The sequence below is a fragment of the Coffea eugenioides genome, chromosome 7 (genome assembly GCF_003713205.1).
Source record: "Coffea eugenioides isolate CCC68of chromosome 7, Ceug_1.0, whole genome shotgun sequence".
Lineage (NCBI taxonomy): Eukaryota > Viridiplantae > Streptophyta > Magnoliopsida > Gentianales > Rubiaceae > Coffea > Coffea eugenioides.
In genome coordinates, this window is record NC_040041.1 from 4,986,722 (window position 1) to 5,000,946 (window position 14,225).

The window sequence follows — 14,225 nt, forward strand, 5'->3', positions numbered from 1 at the left end:
AGTTTCTTAAGATTACTGGGGCTAAAGTTATTAAAAAAACTTATAAAAGCCAAACGGATCCCATATTATATTAAAAAAGTAGGTAAAGATAGTGATTAGAAAAATCTTTTATCGTTTCTCCTTTTCTATTTATTTTTTTCCCGGCAAAGCAAAAGGGGGAAAAAAAAAGGTTACTTGTTCCTTGCTAAATTCCGACCCTGAGGTCCAATCTTCTTGGGCAAACAATCCTGATATAGAGACAGATGCCAAACCGTGGTATAGTAGAAATTCGCTTTTGTCTGGGGGACTGGAAGGATGCCCACTTTGTATTTTCATCGCATGAGGCGGCGAAAATTAATCCGCGATGTTTGTTGATTTTTGTGTGGAAGAAATTCGACCAATCGCGATCCAGATGTAGCCCAGCCGGCCCCACCCACCGGGTTCAATTAATTTTGATCCCTAAACTTTGGGTTATTGACACATTTGGTCCTCAAACTTTTTAGTATAATACATTTAGTATTCGAACTATCAATTTCATACTTAAATGAGAAATTAATCAATTTGAATGGAAATTAGAGTTGGGAAGAGAGGCATTATTGGAGTTGGAAAAGTGAAAGTAGCTGCTCGCTCGTTCTATTTTACTGATTTTAAATCATGTACTTTAAGATTTTTTACCAAATGATCTCTTGCTCATCAAGCGTTCAAATTGATTTTAAGTGGTGCACCGCACTTTTTACTCAAAAAATACTCCAAAAAAAAAATGCCATTCTATAAAAAATTGTAGCAAAATCATGCGCGTTTCATTACTCGGTCCTCCTCATCGTTAGTCAACTGCCAGTTGCCAACAAAAGAAATTTATTCCCCCAATCTCCTGGAAACATGACCCCAGCCCATTGGTTGTCTTGCTGCCGGCGACGCCTCCAACTTCTCCACCACTCGTCTGGAAAATAACACGGACCTAGTCCTAGTCCACTGTTTCGCTCGTTAGCTGCTACCGGGGACGGCTCTAACCCATAATTATACTATTCATCCTTTTAAGGGGAAATTTCAACTCTAATTGTAGCAAAGAGCTCCAAGAAATCCAAAAGAAAGAATGGAACCTGCTTGGTGCCAAGGCAGCAGCACCCATGTTCCCACGCATGCCATCATAAACACCATGGACATGCAATAATCCTATCTTGTCGCATCTATTGACCAAAAAGGATGGACCATCCGTGATTATTCTAACAAGGGTGCCCACCGTCTAATCGCTTCCTAATCTCCATTTTTTCCATAATTAATTTGTTTACGGTTTTACCTTTCCGCGGCCCTTCGCTTGCACTATAAATATCATATTACTTCCTCTGCAAACTTTCGTCATACACGGAAAGAAGCCACTACTGCCTTTTTCCTTTACTCTTGAAAGAAAGTCTCTAATCGTTTTTTTCTTTTTCTTTTTTTAAAAAATAATCACTCAAAACCACCATGGTTATCTCCAAGACTGCATCCCAATCGGATGTCTCCGTCCACTCCACCTTCGCTTCTCGCTATGTTCGAGCTTCTCTTCCCCGGTATGTACATAAAAAAATCTCGATGATGATGATGATGAGGCGTTATCTGGTGATGATTATGCCTTAGTAAGTTAATTATACTCTTACGTATTTTTGTTCTTTCTGAAGGTTTAAGATGCCGGAGAATTCGATTCCAAAAGAAGCAGCTTATCAGATCATCAACGACGAGCTAATGTTGGATGGAAACCCGAGGTTGAATCTGGCATCCTTCGTGACCACATGGATGGAGCCAGAATGCGATAAGCTCATCATGGCTGCCATTAACAAGAACTACGTCGACATGGATGAATACCCAGTCACCACTGAGCTCCAGGCAAGTCTCCTTCTTCTTCTTCCTTTTTTTTTATTTTTTTTTCTGCTTTAATTTGCGACAATATTAATGATAATAATATTAGTATAGTGTTGCATCTCACTTCAGCGCCAAGTTACCGAACTTTGCGGCCAATCAAGTATTTGTATCCTTTCTTTATTGAAAGGGACATTGAATCTCTCCCGTCAATAATCGTATAAAAGTGGTAAGGGTGTCAATTGTAATTTACACCCCTCAACTATTTGAGATTTGCATTTTATCCCCTAAACTATCAATTATGGGAATATAGTGCCGCAAACTTTTTAGTTTATTGCAAAATATTTCAATAACCTAAATCGCGTTGGAATTAAACTAGCCGTTCACAATTAATAAGACAATCAGCTCCTTGATTAATATGGAATGGTAGCTCAACTACTGGCATTTCTTTTTAATCTTGATTTGCAATTTTCTTTCCCAACATAAAACGCGAATTGATGGAGCATGATCTTTTCACGCAAAAAAGTTTATGTCAAATTGCTACTTTGAAAGGGTGTGAGTCCGTTTAGATTGCTATTTCTTACGAGTTTTTATAGAAAAAAATATATTATAGCAATTTCATATATATAAAATTAAAAAAAAGTGATTGAAAAATATGTATTCTTCGAAAATATAAAAAATTTTGTGTCAAAACAAGGCCTAATTTTTTAAAAGATAAAGGGTTTTTATTAGGTTTTTTTCACATGTGAATGGACAATAAAATTGATCTGTATCCGGGCTATCATAAATGCCACAATTGATAGTTGACTTTGGAGGGGTTTAAGTGCTAAATCCGAACATTTCAAGGCTGCAAAGTGCATTCAACTCAAATAGTTTCTACAATTAAATAAATAGTGTCATAATAAATTTTAGCTAGTTGCATGTTCTGTGGAGTTCCGGGAGCGTGGTCCCTCCATTTACATAGGGTAAGTGCCGCGGTTTGATGGCAGAAGAAGTCTTGAAGATGCCCTCCAACACGTGGAAGTCCACATTTGATCAAGAATGTGGACTTGGTTTTAAAAAAAGGAAAAAAAAAAAAAAAAAAAGTGGACTTGGTGGTATCACTAGACATTTTTTTTTTTTGAATATTGTATCCCTAGACTTCACTTTGCTCCTCTTAGCTATAGCCTAGTTACAGTACTAATTACTACTATAACTGGTTCATTATTATTTAAAGAAATCAAGGGCGGATTGAGTCGTAACTCCTGGGCTATCATTTTCTTTCTTTAACCAACTCCACCTGTTTTCCTTACCTCTTTGTCTATTGGAAGAAAAATTAGGCCCCGTCTCGATCATCATTTTTTTCCAACATTTTTTTCAAAAAAAAATTATATTTTTTGCAAACACATTTTTCAATCATCTTACTATTTTATATGCATCAAATCTCTACAATATATTTTTTCACAAAAATTTTCAAAAAAAAAATAGTAATAATTCAAACGGGCTCTTAATTGAACAGCCAACCGAAAGGACAAGGGTGGTACCACATCCCATAAACAATAATCGGTATGGAAAGTGGACAATTTGGGACCGCTCCAATAATTTTGCACCATTCCATAACTGGAAGACTAGTTAGAATAGTAGTACACTAGATTCTTGATTCTTGTGTCGTCTGTCTTCGACTCGTGCCAAATTCTTAGACGTACATTTTTCTTTGTCGGGATGCTGAAAAATCAAATCTTTATTTCATTGTGATTGACATATTAAGCCCTCTATAGTTTCTTTGTTGAAAGAAAGGTAAGATGCTGCGTTAGCTTTTAGGTCATTGCCTCCGTCAGTTAATTTATTACTTTGGGAATGTTCAAAAGTTTTCCACTTTCACATTTGAAGCTTGAATTTCTAAGATATATTCGTTAGTCGATGAGAACGTATATGCAGTGGAGTGGGCCAGTTGCTGTGTTTTTTCTTCAAGAATTATTTGCACGTTCAGATTTGGAGAATTCGTTGAGCTTCCTTCCTACAATGTTCAGACAAGATGACGAAAAAAAAATAAAAAAAGAAAAAGGATCCTAGGTTTGGACCCAAAGTAAAGTACATGGAAGGCCGGAACATGGCACTATCATTTGTCGACTTCACATCAAAGATGGGTTTTAGGTAAAATATATCATTTCTGGCTATTAGTATCAATTAGTCAAAACTACCATATTGGGTCTCAGGAACAATAGAAAAACGGACCAATGCTGCCCCACAACTTTACCTTCTATTTGCAGTGGCCCTCACCCGATTGGTGCGATATCACTACTCAGTCACTACTAGCTTTATGATTTCATAATTACATCCCTTTCTTGACTTTTTTTGCCGACGCTACGGACCAAAAAATATCTAGCATATCTTGCTCGGTGTCCATTTGGTGAAGGGACCAATTCAAAGAATTCATTTGGTCTGATTAAATTATTGCTATTTTTTTTTTTGGGAGTTTTTGTGATTGAAAAATATGTTCTTGAAAAACATACAACCTAAAATTTCTTTTCGGATCTATGTACGTCGTATTCGCCCTTTAATTCACAATTGAGGACCGAATATGTCTCGCTAATCAACATTAGGATATGCAATAATATATCTGTACAAAGTGATAGTAGTAGTGTTTGGCAAAGATTGCAATTGAATAGCTCGAAAGTTGCTTTGGAGAAGCTTCGTGGTTTGTCCAATCATGGCATCCTGTTCTCCCTCTTACACCAAGGGTCAGAGGCATCTACTTCTTCTTTTGTGCATTAATTGAATGAATTAACGTCACAAAAGTAAGATACTTGAGAAAAAAAAAATTGAATATGCTTTAGTATCTAACTTTTACTTTGCATCGTTGTTTGTTTTATGCTGTCTTGTGAAAAACGAAAATAGTAATACAAATGTATACCTCAATTCCAATTGTAACTTCCTGCTTTCTATAAGAGAAGACACAAGTATGCTGCCTAGGAGGATGCATTTTATCCTCCTTTTACTGAATTCCGCCTGAGAATTGAACTTTCTACATGCAGAAAACAGTTCTTTTTTTTTTTTTGAAATTATTAGGTGATCCGAAGTTGGAAACATGAAATCAAATTTGCTTAACCTTGTTTAGGACTGATAGAGGACCTGCAATTCTGGACATTGAAAGAAGGCGTTCTATGGCCGGAAAAAAATATTGTTGACATGTTACTGCTAGCACTCTCATTCACATATTGGATCCAATGCTAACAAATTAAGTGATTGTATAAAACTTTGATGGCCTTTGATCTAATTTCTGATGCAGAACCGATGTGTGAACATGATAGCCCATCTTTTCAATGCACCTCTTGGAGATGGAGAGGCTGCTGTTGGAGTGGGAACAGTAGGGTCATCAGAAGCCATCATGCTTGCAGGCTTAGCATTCAAGAGAAAGTGGCAGAACAAGATGAAAGAACTAGGCAAACCTTATGACAAGCCTAACATTGTCACTGGTGCCAATGTCCAGGTACATTTTGCTTCTCTACCAGAGTTATTGTGGTAAATCCACAGCTTAAACTATTAGAGTCTGCCAAAAAGATTTAGCGATGCATGGCGAGCCGTGGTTTATCATGATATGGGAAGAATATGCGTTCTTGGTATGTTCTGTTTGGGAACTAAGTCCATAATGAGCTTCATTTTTCAGTAATGCCATCAAATTTTACAGGTATGCTGGGAGAAATTTGCAAGATACTTTGAAGTTGAGCTAAAAGAGGTGAAATTGAGAGATGGATACTATGTGATGGACCCCGAGAAAGCAGTGGAGATGGTGGATGAGAACACCATCTGTGTTGCTGCTATCTTAGGTTCCACCCTTAATGGAGAGTTCGAGGATGTCAAACGTTTGAATGAACTCTTGCTAGAGAAGAATAAACAAACAGGGTAATGCCCCTTTCTTTTTTTTTGAAATCGCACAACTCCTCTAAGACCTTTGGCGTCTTATTATATCTGTGCTTGGCAGATGGGATACACCAATTCATGTGGATGCAGCAAGCGGTGGCTTTATCGCACCATTCCTTTACCCAGAACTTGAGTGGGATTTCAGGCTGCCGCTAGTGAAGAGCATCAATGTTAGTGGCCACAAGTATGGACTTGTATATGCTGGAATTGGTTGGATCATCTGGAGGAACAAGCAGGACCTGCCTGATGAGCTTGTCTTCCATATTAACTATCTTGGTGCTGATCAGCCCACTTTCACTCTCAATTTCTCTAAAGGTAATCTTTTTTTCTCAAAGTCTATAATGTAAATTAGCCTCATCCTGATCTAGTTGAACAAACATTCAAAGTTCACACAACTTTTTGTTGGTCTTCAGGTTCTAGTCAAGTCATTGCCCAATATTATCAGCTCATTCGGCTAGGTCAGGAGGTAGGTATTAAAGCCTAGAAGGCATCATCAGCATTGCTGGCTTTGTTGATATTTAGGATGATATGCAGTTAGAATCATAATAATTTAATATGGGATCTCTATTTATCTCAGGGTTACAAGAACGTAATGGAGAATTGTCAAGAAAATGCAATGGTACTGAAAGAGGGATTGGAGAAGACAGGAAAATTCAACATCATATCAAAAGATACAGGAGTTCCATTGGTAGCATTCTCTCTCAGAGACAACAGCCGTCACAATGAGTTCGAGGTTTCAGAGATGCTGCGCCGCTTTGGATGGATTGTGCCGGCTTACACCATGCCGCCTGATGCTCAGCATGTAACAGTTCTGCGCGTCGTGATACGAGAAGACTTTTCAAGGACGTTGGCCGAGCGCCTTGTCTTGGACATCGACAAGGTCTTGCACGAACTTGATACTCTCCCTGCCAAAGTCACAGCCAAGTTGACAGGCAACGACGAGAATGCTCATAATGTGGCCCTTGTCAAGAAAACTACTCGCGAGGTGCAGTTGGAAATCACTGCAGCCTGGAAAAAGTTGGTCGCGGACAGGAAGAGGACCAATGGCGTTTGCTGATCGATTGTTACCGAAACCTTGGAACTTATGCTGGTAAAAGTAAACTTTGTGAGTAATTTTGGACTTGAGCGTGGTAGAGTTTGATCGTTTAGGACTGCATCTATGAGTTGTCATCCCCGCTGTATTGGGAAGATTACCTCTTTTTTTTTTTTCCCCATCAGAGTTGTATTGGAAGGATTACGGTATATTGTGTTTCTGTAATCTGGATTCTCAACAGAGAAGTGAGCCAGTCTTATCTTATTTTAATATGTTTGCGCATGATAGTCTTATCATTTAACAAGCTCGCCAATACACAAGTTGCTAGCAAATTTATATGAATGAAACTATTAGCCCTCCATGTCTGGGTTAGTCATACCTGTCATAGTAGTTAAGGCAGATTTGGCATTTCTTCTACTTTCTTCCAAAGGATTAAGATGTTCTCTTGCCAAAAAGAGCTCTGATGAGCTGCTTTCATTAAACGTTTCAAGTACAAAGCTCTGATTGAACATTTGTGAATTATTGAAAGTGACGATCAATTGTCATTGCGGAGAGGTTGCTGCTACTTTCTTTCCCCTGTGGGCACGCAAGAGCGGAGCATGGCAGGGCGGGGACAGAGAAAACGACCACGACGGATAAGGCGGGGGCGGTTTTTTGACAACGGGACGGGGCAAACCCTTTAACTCGCCCGTTACCTAACCCGCAGCTGCAATCCTCGAGGAACATAAAGTTGTCCAAAACTTGGATAGATGCGATTAGGGATGGCAACGGGGCGGGGTTGGGGCGGGGGACCCCTCCCCCGTCCCCCGCCCCGTTGCCTATTAGTTCCCCCCGTCCCCGCCCCGTCCCCCGCCTCCCGCTCCTCCCCCCCGCCCCGCCCCGCCTTGCCCCGCTTCCCCCGCGGGTGTTAATAAAATTTTATTATATAATTTTATTATAATTAAATTTTAATAAATAATCAAGTACTAAAATATCAACACATCACCAAATTATTATTCATTGTAATTTTACAATTGAAACTCATAAAAACAATCAAACATAAGTTATTTGAATACAATCCAATATGATGAAATAAATATAACTAAAATAGTCAAGTTTTCACTTTTAGTACAAATGCAATCACTAATTCATTATTGTGTTTGTGCTTTTTTTTGAGAAAAAAGTGTTATTCTATTAAGTGTAATTAGAAATTTAGTATAAATGTATTAGTAAATTTAGTATAACTAATTAATAAATTCTATTAGTAGACATGTAGAATTATTCATATAATTGATAATATCAATTATATTACATAAACTAATATACATTATATAATACATCTAACTAATAATATCATTATCATAAGTTTATAACTAATTAACTTACATGTTATATATAATTATATATATATATATATATATTTTTTTTTTTTTGCGGGGGGCGGGGCGGGGGATGGGGCGGGGGTATACTCCCCCGCCCCCGCCCCGTTTCTAAGCGGGGGGAAAAAATTCCCCCCGCCCCCGCCCCACCCCCGCCCCGAAAGCCCCCCGCGGGCCCCCGCCCCCATTGGATCTTGAAAGACCCAATAATAATCCAAATTGAGTCACATTACTTGATATGATGATGTGGCACAATTCCGGCCATTGAATTTTAAAAAATCACAATTCCGGCCATTGAATTTTAAAAAATCGGACGTAGACAAACAAGTGTGAGTCTTGGCAGTTTTCGTTCTAATTGAATCGCTTTACGCGTACTGACATAATTCGAGGAAATATCTACCCAAGTACTGCTAATCTGCTATAAGTTCTTGGTGCCATGAGCAGATACATGACAAGGGGTTAGGCCGAAAACAATACAGAGACAAAAAGTCATATGAGAACACATCTTATCATGTCGCGTCCAGTGGAATCCATCAACAACCAAAACATACATACTACGATAAGGTGATAAACAGCCCAAAAGACAGTACAAGTGTCTCATTGAATATTATCCAACAACCTAATAAGTACCACATCACACCGCTTCCTTAATTTCTTAAATTTTGCCTTCTTTCGGCTTTTGTATCTCACAGACACAAAAATTACCAGCAAGTGAGAAGACAAAAACCTCCTTACTTGGGTGGCCCCTTCACGACAGTGACTGGACACAGTGCATTTTGCACCACGTAGTTGCTAACACTTCCAAGCAACACCCTGCACGTATCAATTCTTTCATTAATTAGAAGATTACAAATCAGGTAAGCATATTAATGAACACTACTAAAACAAAAGAGGAGGCCTTGAATGGCGTTACTTGGACTGGGATTTATAACAGTTTGCCAAATACTATCAGCTTAAGGGTTAGATATGATGTTAAGAAAAATATTAGAAAAAGGGGTACCTTCTCAAATAATTACACGGCGGCTGTACTTAGTCTAATTTGAAGCATTTGGGAAATGATGATTATGGTCGGCTAAAGAGTTTACAAAAAAATTCATAATCTCATAAAACAAGTGAAAGCCATGATCATCGCTGCTGAATTGATAACCTCTTCAGGATTCCTAAGAAGTAGTCCAAGGTTTTACGTAAGATCACAAACACAAAAGAAAAAAGAAAGGTAGGTAAGAGAAGATCATAAAAACGGAGGAGAGCCAGTTTGGATATCTAATTGCAGCGTTTAAAAAATGATGATGATGTTCGGATATCTATAATCAGAGCAAGTAAAATTCATAATCTCACCAAACAAGTGAGAATCATGATCATCACTGGTTGATTAATTACCTCTTGATGGCTCCTAAACCTCGACTTCCAACAACCAGGGAATCAAGTTTAAGATGATCCACACCCTCGCACAGCTTCTCCCTTGGATCCCCCCAATACACCTTGGCCACCACCTTCACCTGCAAATTTTCACAAACCAAACAACCATCCACATAAATCTCAGTACAGTACAACTTTGTACGCGTTATCAGAGAGAGAGAGAGAGTGTGTGTGTACTATACCCCTTTGGTCTTGGCTACCATGTCAAGCAAGTCAAGAACCTCAGGATCAGGATTAAGTCCATAATGCTTAGACACGTTGATTTCTCTAAATTCCGCAAGAGGTATCAATGCTGAGAAAGCCAATTAGCAACAAAAGTAACTCAGAATCAAGCTAACAACAAATATAAACATGCGTAAAGAAAGTTATTGATTGATTCTTCTACGTGATCCGGTGTCTTGAAAGAGCTGCTTATTGGTAGTCTCGACTTTGGGTGAAACCACTTGGATGATGATGAGACTATCCCCTCCTTCGACCAAATTATCAGCAGCCCATTTGAGAGCTAATTTGCTGGTCTGAGAGTAGTCCATCCCAACTCCCACTGTGCGTGCCTTTCCCATCTTTCAATTCCTTAGTTTGCTCTCTTTTCTATCTGAAACAGAAGTATGAAGCAAGGAGGTTTAATATGGTAAGCGGGGTACTTATCAGACGTAATGGTGGAATGGTGAAATATCAAATACGGTGGGCAGTACAACTGTACATTTCAAAAGGGGCTGTTGGAATTGTGTTGAATTTAAAGGAAGGAGAATGTTCTTGAGAGAACTTGGCGGTAGGTGTTGGAGTATATATAAAGGTGTCATTTCAATCAAGCCCCTCTAATCCGCCATTGTTTTTCACTTTTGGTCCTTCAAAGTTTGGACCTTTTGCCACATGACATGAGCCACTGGAGAATCTATTGGTAAGATATGGATAAACGTACTGTTGACGTTAAGTTTAAATAGTATTTTCAATTGACTGACTACACGGCAAGGTATTAGTATCTCTCATAGATAATTACATAATTGGTAAGGGACTTAACATTGAAAAAGAGAATGTGAACATGCTGTCTCCTGATGTGCTCAATTGACTTCCTATCAAAATTTGGAAGGCCAGAAACATAATAATCTTAATTCCTCCATAGATCAATTGACATATTCTTGTATTTTGAGGGGTTTAAGTGAAACAAACTTATCACTAGATCCTTTTTTACTTTTTTGGTACAAAAATGTGGTTTGGAGGGTTCTTGCTCCGGTTACTACCATGAATCAGGCAAACCTTCAAAACCATAAATCATTTATAAGAGTATTTACGTATCGTTCACTGACATATAATTCTTACAATGAAAAAGAAATTCGAACGCACGATATTTTGTTAAAAAAAAAAAGATTCACGCTTACTAGGAGTCAAATTTATGTTGGCAATTTTATCGATCACCAGATGCATAATTGGCTTTTCTCACTTTATTATTCCTACTTTATTAAAGGAGGAGACTATCCCATGTTCCTATTCATTCTTTGCAGTAGTAAAGCAATACAACTCCATTGCATCCGGGACTTAGCATAAAGCTAAATATACCGGGGACGGTTCAGCGTTGGTCCAGCTGTACCAGAAACGTTAATGAAAAAAAGTAAGCATGGGCTAGTGGTAATTAAGACTAATCATAGCATCAAGACTAATGAAATACCAAAATAACGTTGTAGAGGATAACGCACTAAAATATTTTAAAATCGTACAAAAATATCCGTTTTTTCCTGAGTATATTGGGTCCTCGCAACGATACAAACATGAAATATAGAGACAAAAGTGTGAAAAAGACGTTTACACGCGGCAACAGACGTAAATCATTAAATTGTTCTATACAAATTCACAGAATGGTTTGCTTCCCATTCCAGAATGATGATGAGTTTTGCAGCTAAATTTGAAAATTTCCACATTCAAAGCTAGTTAATCAACTATAACAAGCCTGTAATCAACGAGTTGCTGGTTACGTTATAGACTTATATTGCCCATTAAAAATGTGAAACAAAACATTAGTGGCTAGATGTCGAATTTGAGTTATTTAAAATGCAGATTTAAAGCTCCCTAACACCTAAGGTGATTGGAAGGAACATTTTATTTAAAAGGCCTTGTTTGGATTGCTTGTTTCCGTCGGAAAATATTATCGTTTTCCGTTATCACATTTCCCTATCACCTTTTTCCCTCACATATATCAAATCGCTACAGTAATTTTTCCATGAAAAATGACGAAAAATGCAATCCAAACACAAGCGGGCCAGCTTTCCCAGCCCCTCCCCCTTTCTCCTTGTAAGGTTTTATGGGAAATGGTATTTACATTCCTGTTTATGTTATTCACACTTTTATTATTATTTTAATCATATAATTTTCATTTATTAAACTATATAATAAAACAAATAATGCAAGTACAAATCATAAAAAATAAAATGCAAATAACATTTTCTAATTTTATAATCTCCCTCGAACGTTGGGCAGGTGGCCAACCCTTCCCCATTGCTTGGTCAGGGGATCGATCCCTTGGCCAAGCAGTTGGGGTGGGAGGGAATTGGGGAGGCGGAGAGGGATTAATAAAAAAAAAAAAAAAAAAAACTCCAAAGTACCTATTTCTATCAAACTCGATTTTAAAAAATTGGGCTCCGAAACGGCCTTTCTTTACTGATCTTATCATAAGTAAGTTTGGGCTAATATTTCATGGGCCTTGAGAGTGCCCTTGGACTACGCTAAAGACAGCATTCAAATATCACGCTTTCGTAGAATGCATCAAAACGAGCAAAACAATTGAGGAGGTGCATTAGATATGAAATCGTGCAAATCACGTAAATGATGATCTTCTTATTATGGCAAATTTGTTTCTTCAACTTCAATTTGTTTTCTGTAAGGGGCTCAATTATGATTATCATACGAAAGTATGTTGCCTTTTGAGGAAGAAAGATAGTAAAACTGTAAGAACAAATTTCCTTGCATTATATACACCGTGTTTTGTTACTTGTCATGATACATTTGTCACACGAAAATTTTTTAGAATTAATTACGTTTGCTAGCAAAGTTGAGCTACTCAAATATATTAGCTTTGAAGCAATACCTTAATAGGGCATGATTGTTCTTGTAGGTTGTTTATCCATTCCAACTAAAAACACATAATGCATTCACTTGACTTGAACCCTTTTCATATGTTAAAAAAAACTATTTAAAAGCTCTACTTCTTTTTATTCATCATGCAGTAATTTTATTCAGTCAAACCATTATTGTGTGATTTTAAAGATTGTGTTCGAAAACGCGGGATTCAATCAGTAACATGGACTATACTTTTCAAAGTAAATATTTTGTCAATTTCACTTACCGTTTTGTGGTCAACTTGGCCCAAGGAATCAATGAGGATGATGCTAATTCATGGCGTGAGTTAAGGGGAATAATACTGAATAACGAAAAGAAAAGCCGATGACTATTTATTATGTGCCACATAATTTTTTTACGCATAGTAGAGAAGAAATTGTCATCAAGATCTGTTTTTGGAGGCTCTCAAAAGGTCTGCGCAATTATTATATGTTCTCTTGATAAGTAGCTACCTTTGACATCGTAGTAATTGATATAATGCATTGTTTGAAATTTTGAATCAGCTCTTCCTTTTTTTTTTTTTGTGCCCCCCACCTTTTATTTGAACTAGTAAGGAATAAGTGTATCAAGTGCGTGTAAGGGCCTCATTTGAGATTACGGTGACTCATAAAAATGTATTTCTGACACACTTACGTTTAACAAAAGTGCTATTAAGTTACAAAATAGTCAGGCTCCTTAATTTACGGGAAATTAGTTACCAAATACTTTAGAAGTATTTTTAGTACTTAAAATTTTTTTTTTTGTTTTTTTTGTAAATGCAATCCCAAGTAGGGACAAAGTCTCATGTTAATATGATCAAAACAATGAAATATACGATTAACCAACATTTATTGAATTTAAAAAAGAGTCAGAAGAAATTGCTCGATCAAGTTTGGTAAGTAATTAATAAGCTGGACTCTCAGAGTGACCACAAGAAAATTTCTTTTTTCTCTTGCTCAGCAGGTGCATCGCTAGCTAGGCTTAACCAATTCTCCAATGCCTAGCATCCTAGTTTTGGGCCATAGAAAGTCGCTGCGATATGCTACTTGTAACGAGTACAAAAACGATGATATTAATTTGGGAAATATTTACGCTTCTCGGCTAGCCTCTAGCACTTCTTGTAGCCTATATTTTTAATGAGTAAATTAGGGTGCAAGATGCTAAATGTAAAAGTGTGAAAATCAATTTTCTAAAATTTTAAGTGCATAAAAGGAAGGAAAAGATCAAGAAACCTTCTTTACCAACAAAAATTTCCAAATCATGATTCTTGGGACTCATAATTTGAAAATAATTTCTTTCATGTTAGCTATTGGAAAGGGAATCCAAGATCCGTTTTTGAATGTTATTAATGTTTCTAATTTTCAATGTCAAGATAGTAAAACAATCACAATATTCACAATGGTTTGTCTAGTAGGTGTTCACGGGTCACTCATTAAAATATATTTCAGGTGTTATATTTTTGAAAATATAAGATTATTTATGAAAAGTAAATAAATACAAGGAAAAGTAGACAAGATTAAATAAGGAAAATATATAAATACAACGGAGAATAATAGTTATTAGTATGTGTGTATATATGATAGATTAGGTGAATATTAAATGTGTTAACGAGT

At 37.2% G+C, this 14,225-nt stretch overlaps 2 protein-coding genes across 2 annotated transcripts; one reads left to right on the forward strand and one right to left on the reverse strand.

Annotated features, from left to right (window-relative positions):
* Positions 1–1,330: 1,330 nt before the first annotated feature.
* Positions 1,331–7,030, forward strand: LOC113777621 (glutamate decarboxylase). The gene is made up of 7 exons (XM_027322770.1): positions 1,331–1,529; positions 1,638–1,842; positions 5,084–5,284; positions 5,483–5,697; positions 5,777–6,030; positions 6,129–6,181; positions 6,293–7,030. Exons 1-7 carry the CDS (start codon positions 1,444–1,446, stop codon positions 6,770–6,772), a joined length of 1,494 nt encoding a protein of 497 aa, XP_027178571.1. The 5' UTR covers positions 1,331–1,443; the 3' UTR covers positions 6,773–7,030.
* A 1,554-nt stretch (positions 7,031–8,584) lies between these two features.
* LOC113778052 (universal stress protein PHOS34) lies at positions 8,585–10,334 on the reverse strand. The gene is made up of 4 exons (XM_027323306.1): positions 9,911–10,334; positions 9,708–9,817; positions 9,487–9,605; positions 8,585–8,919 (listed from the first exon to the last, which is right to left on the reverse strand). Exons 1-4 carry the CDS (start codon positions 10,083–10,085, stop codon positions 8,838–8,840), a joined length of 486 nt encoding a protein of 161 aa, XP_027179107.1. The 5' UTR covers positions 10,086–10,334; the 3' UTR covers positions 8,585–8,837.
* Between the last annotated feature and the right edge of the window lie 3,891 nt (positions 10,335–14,225).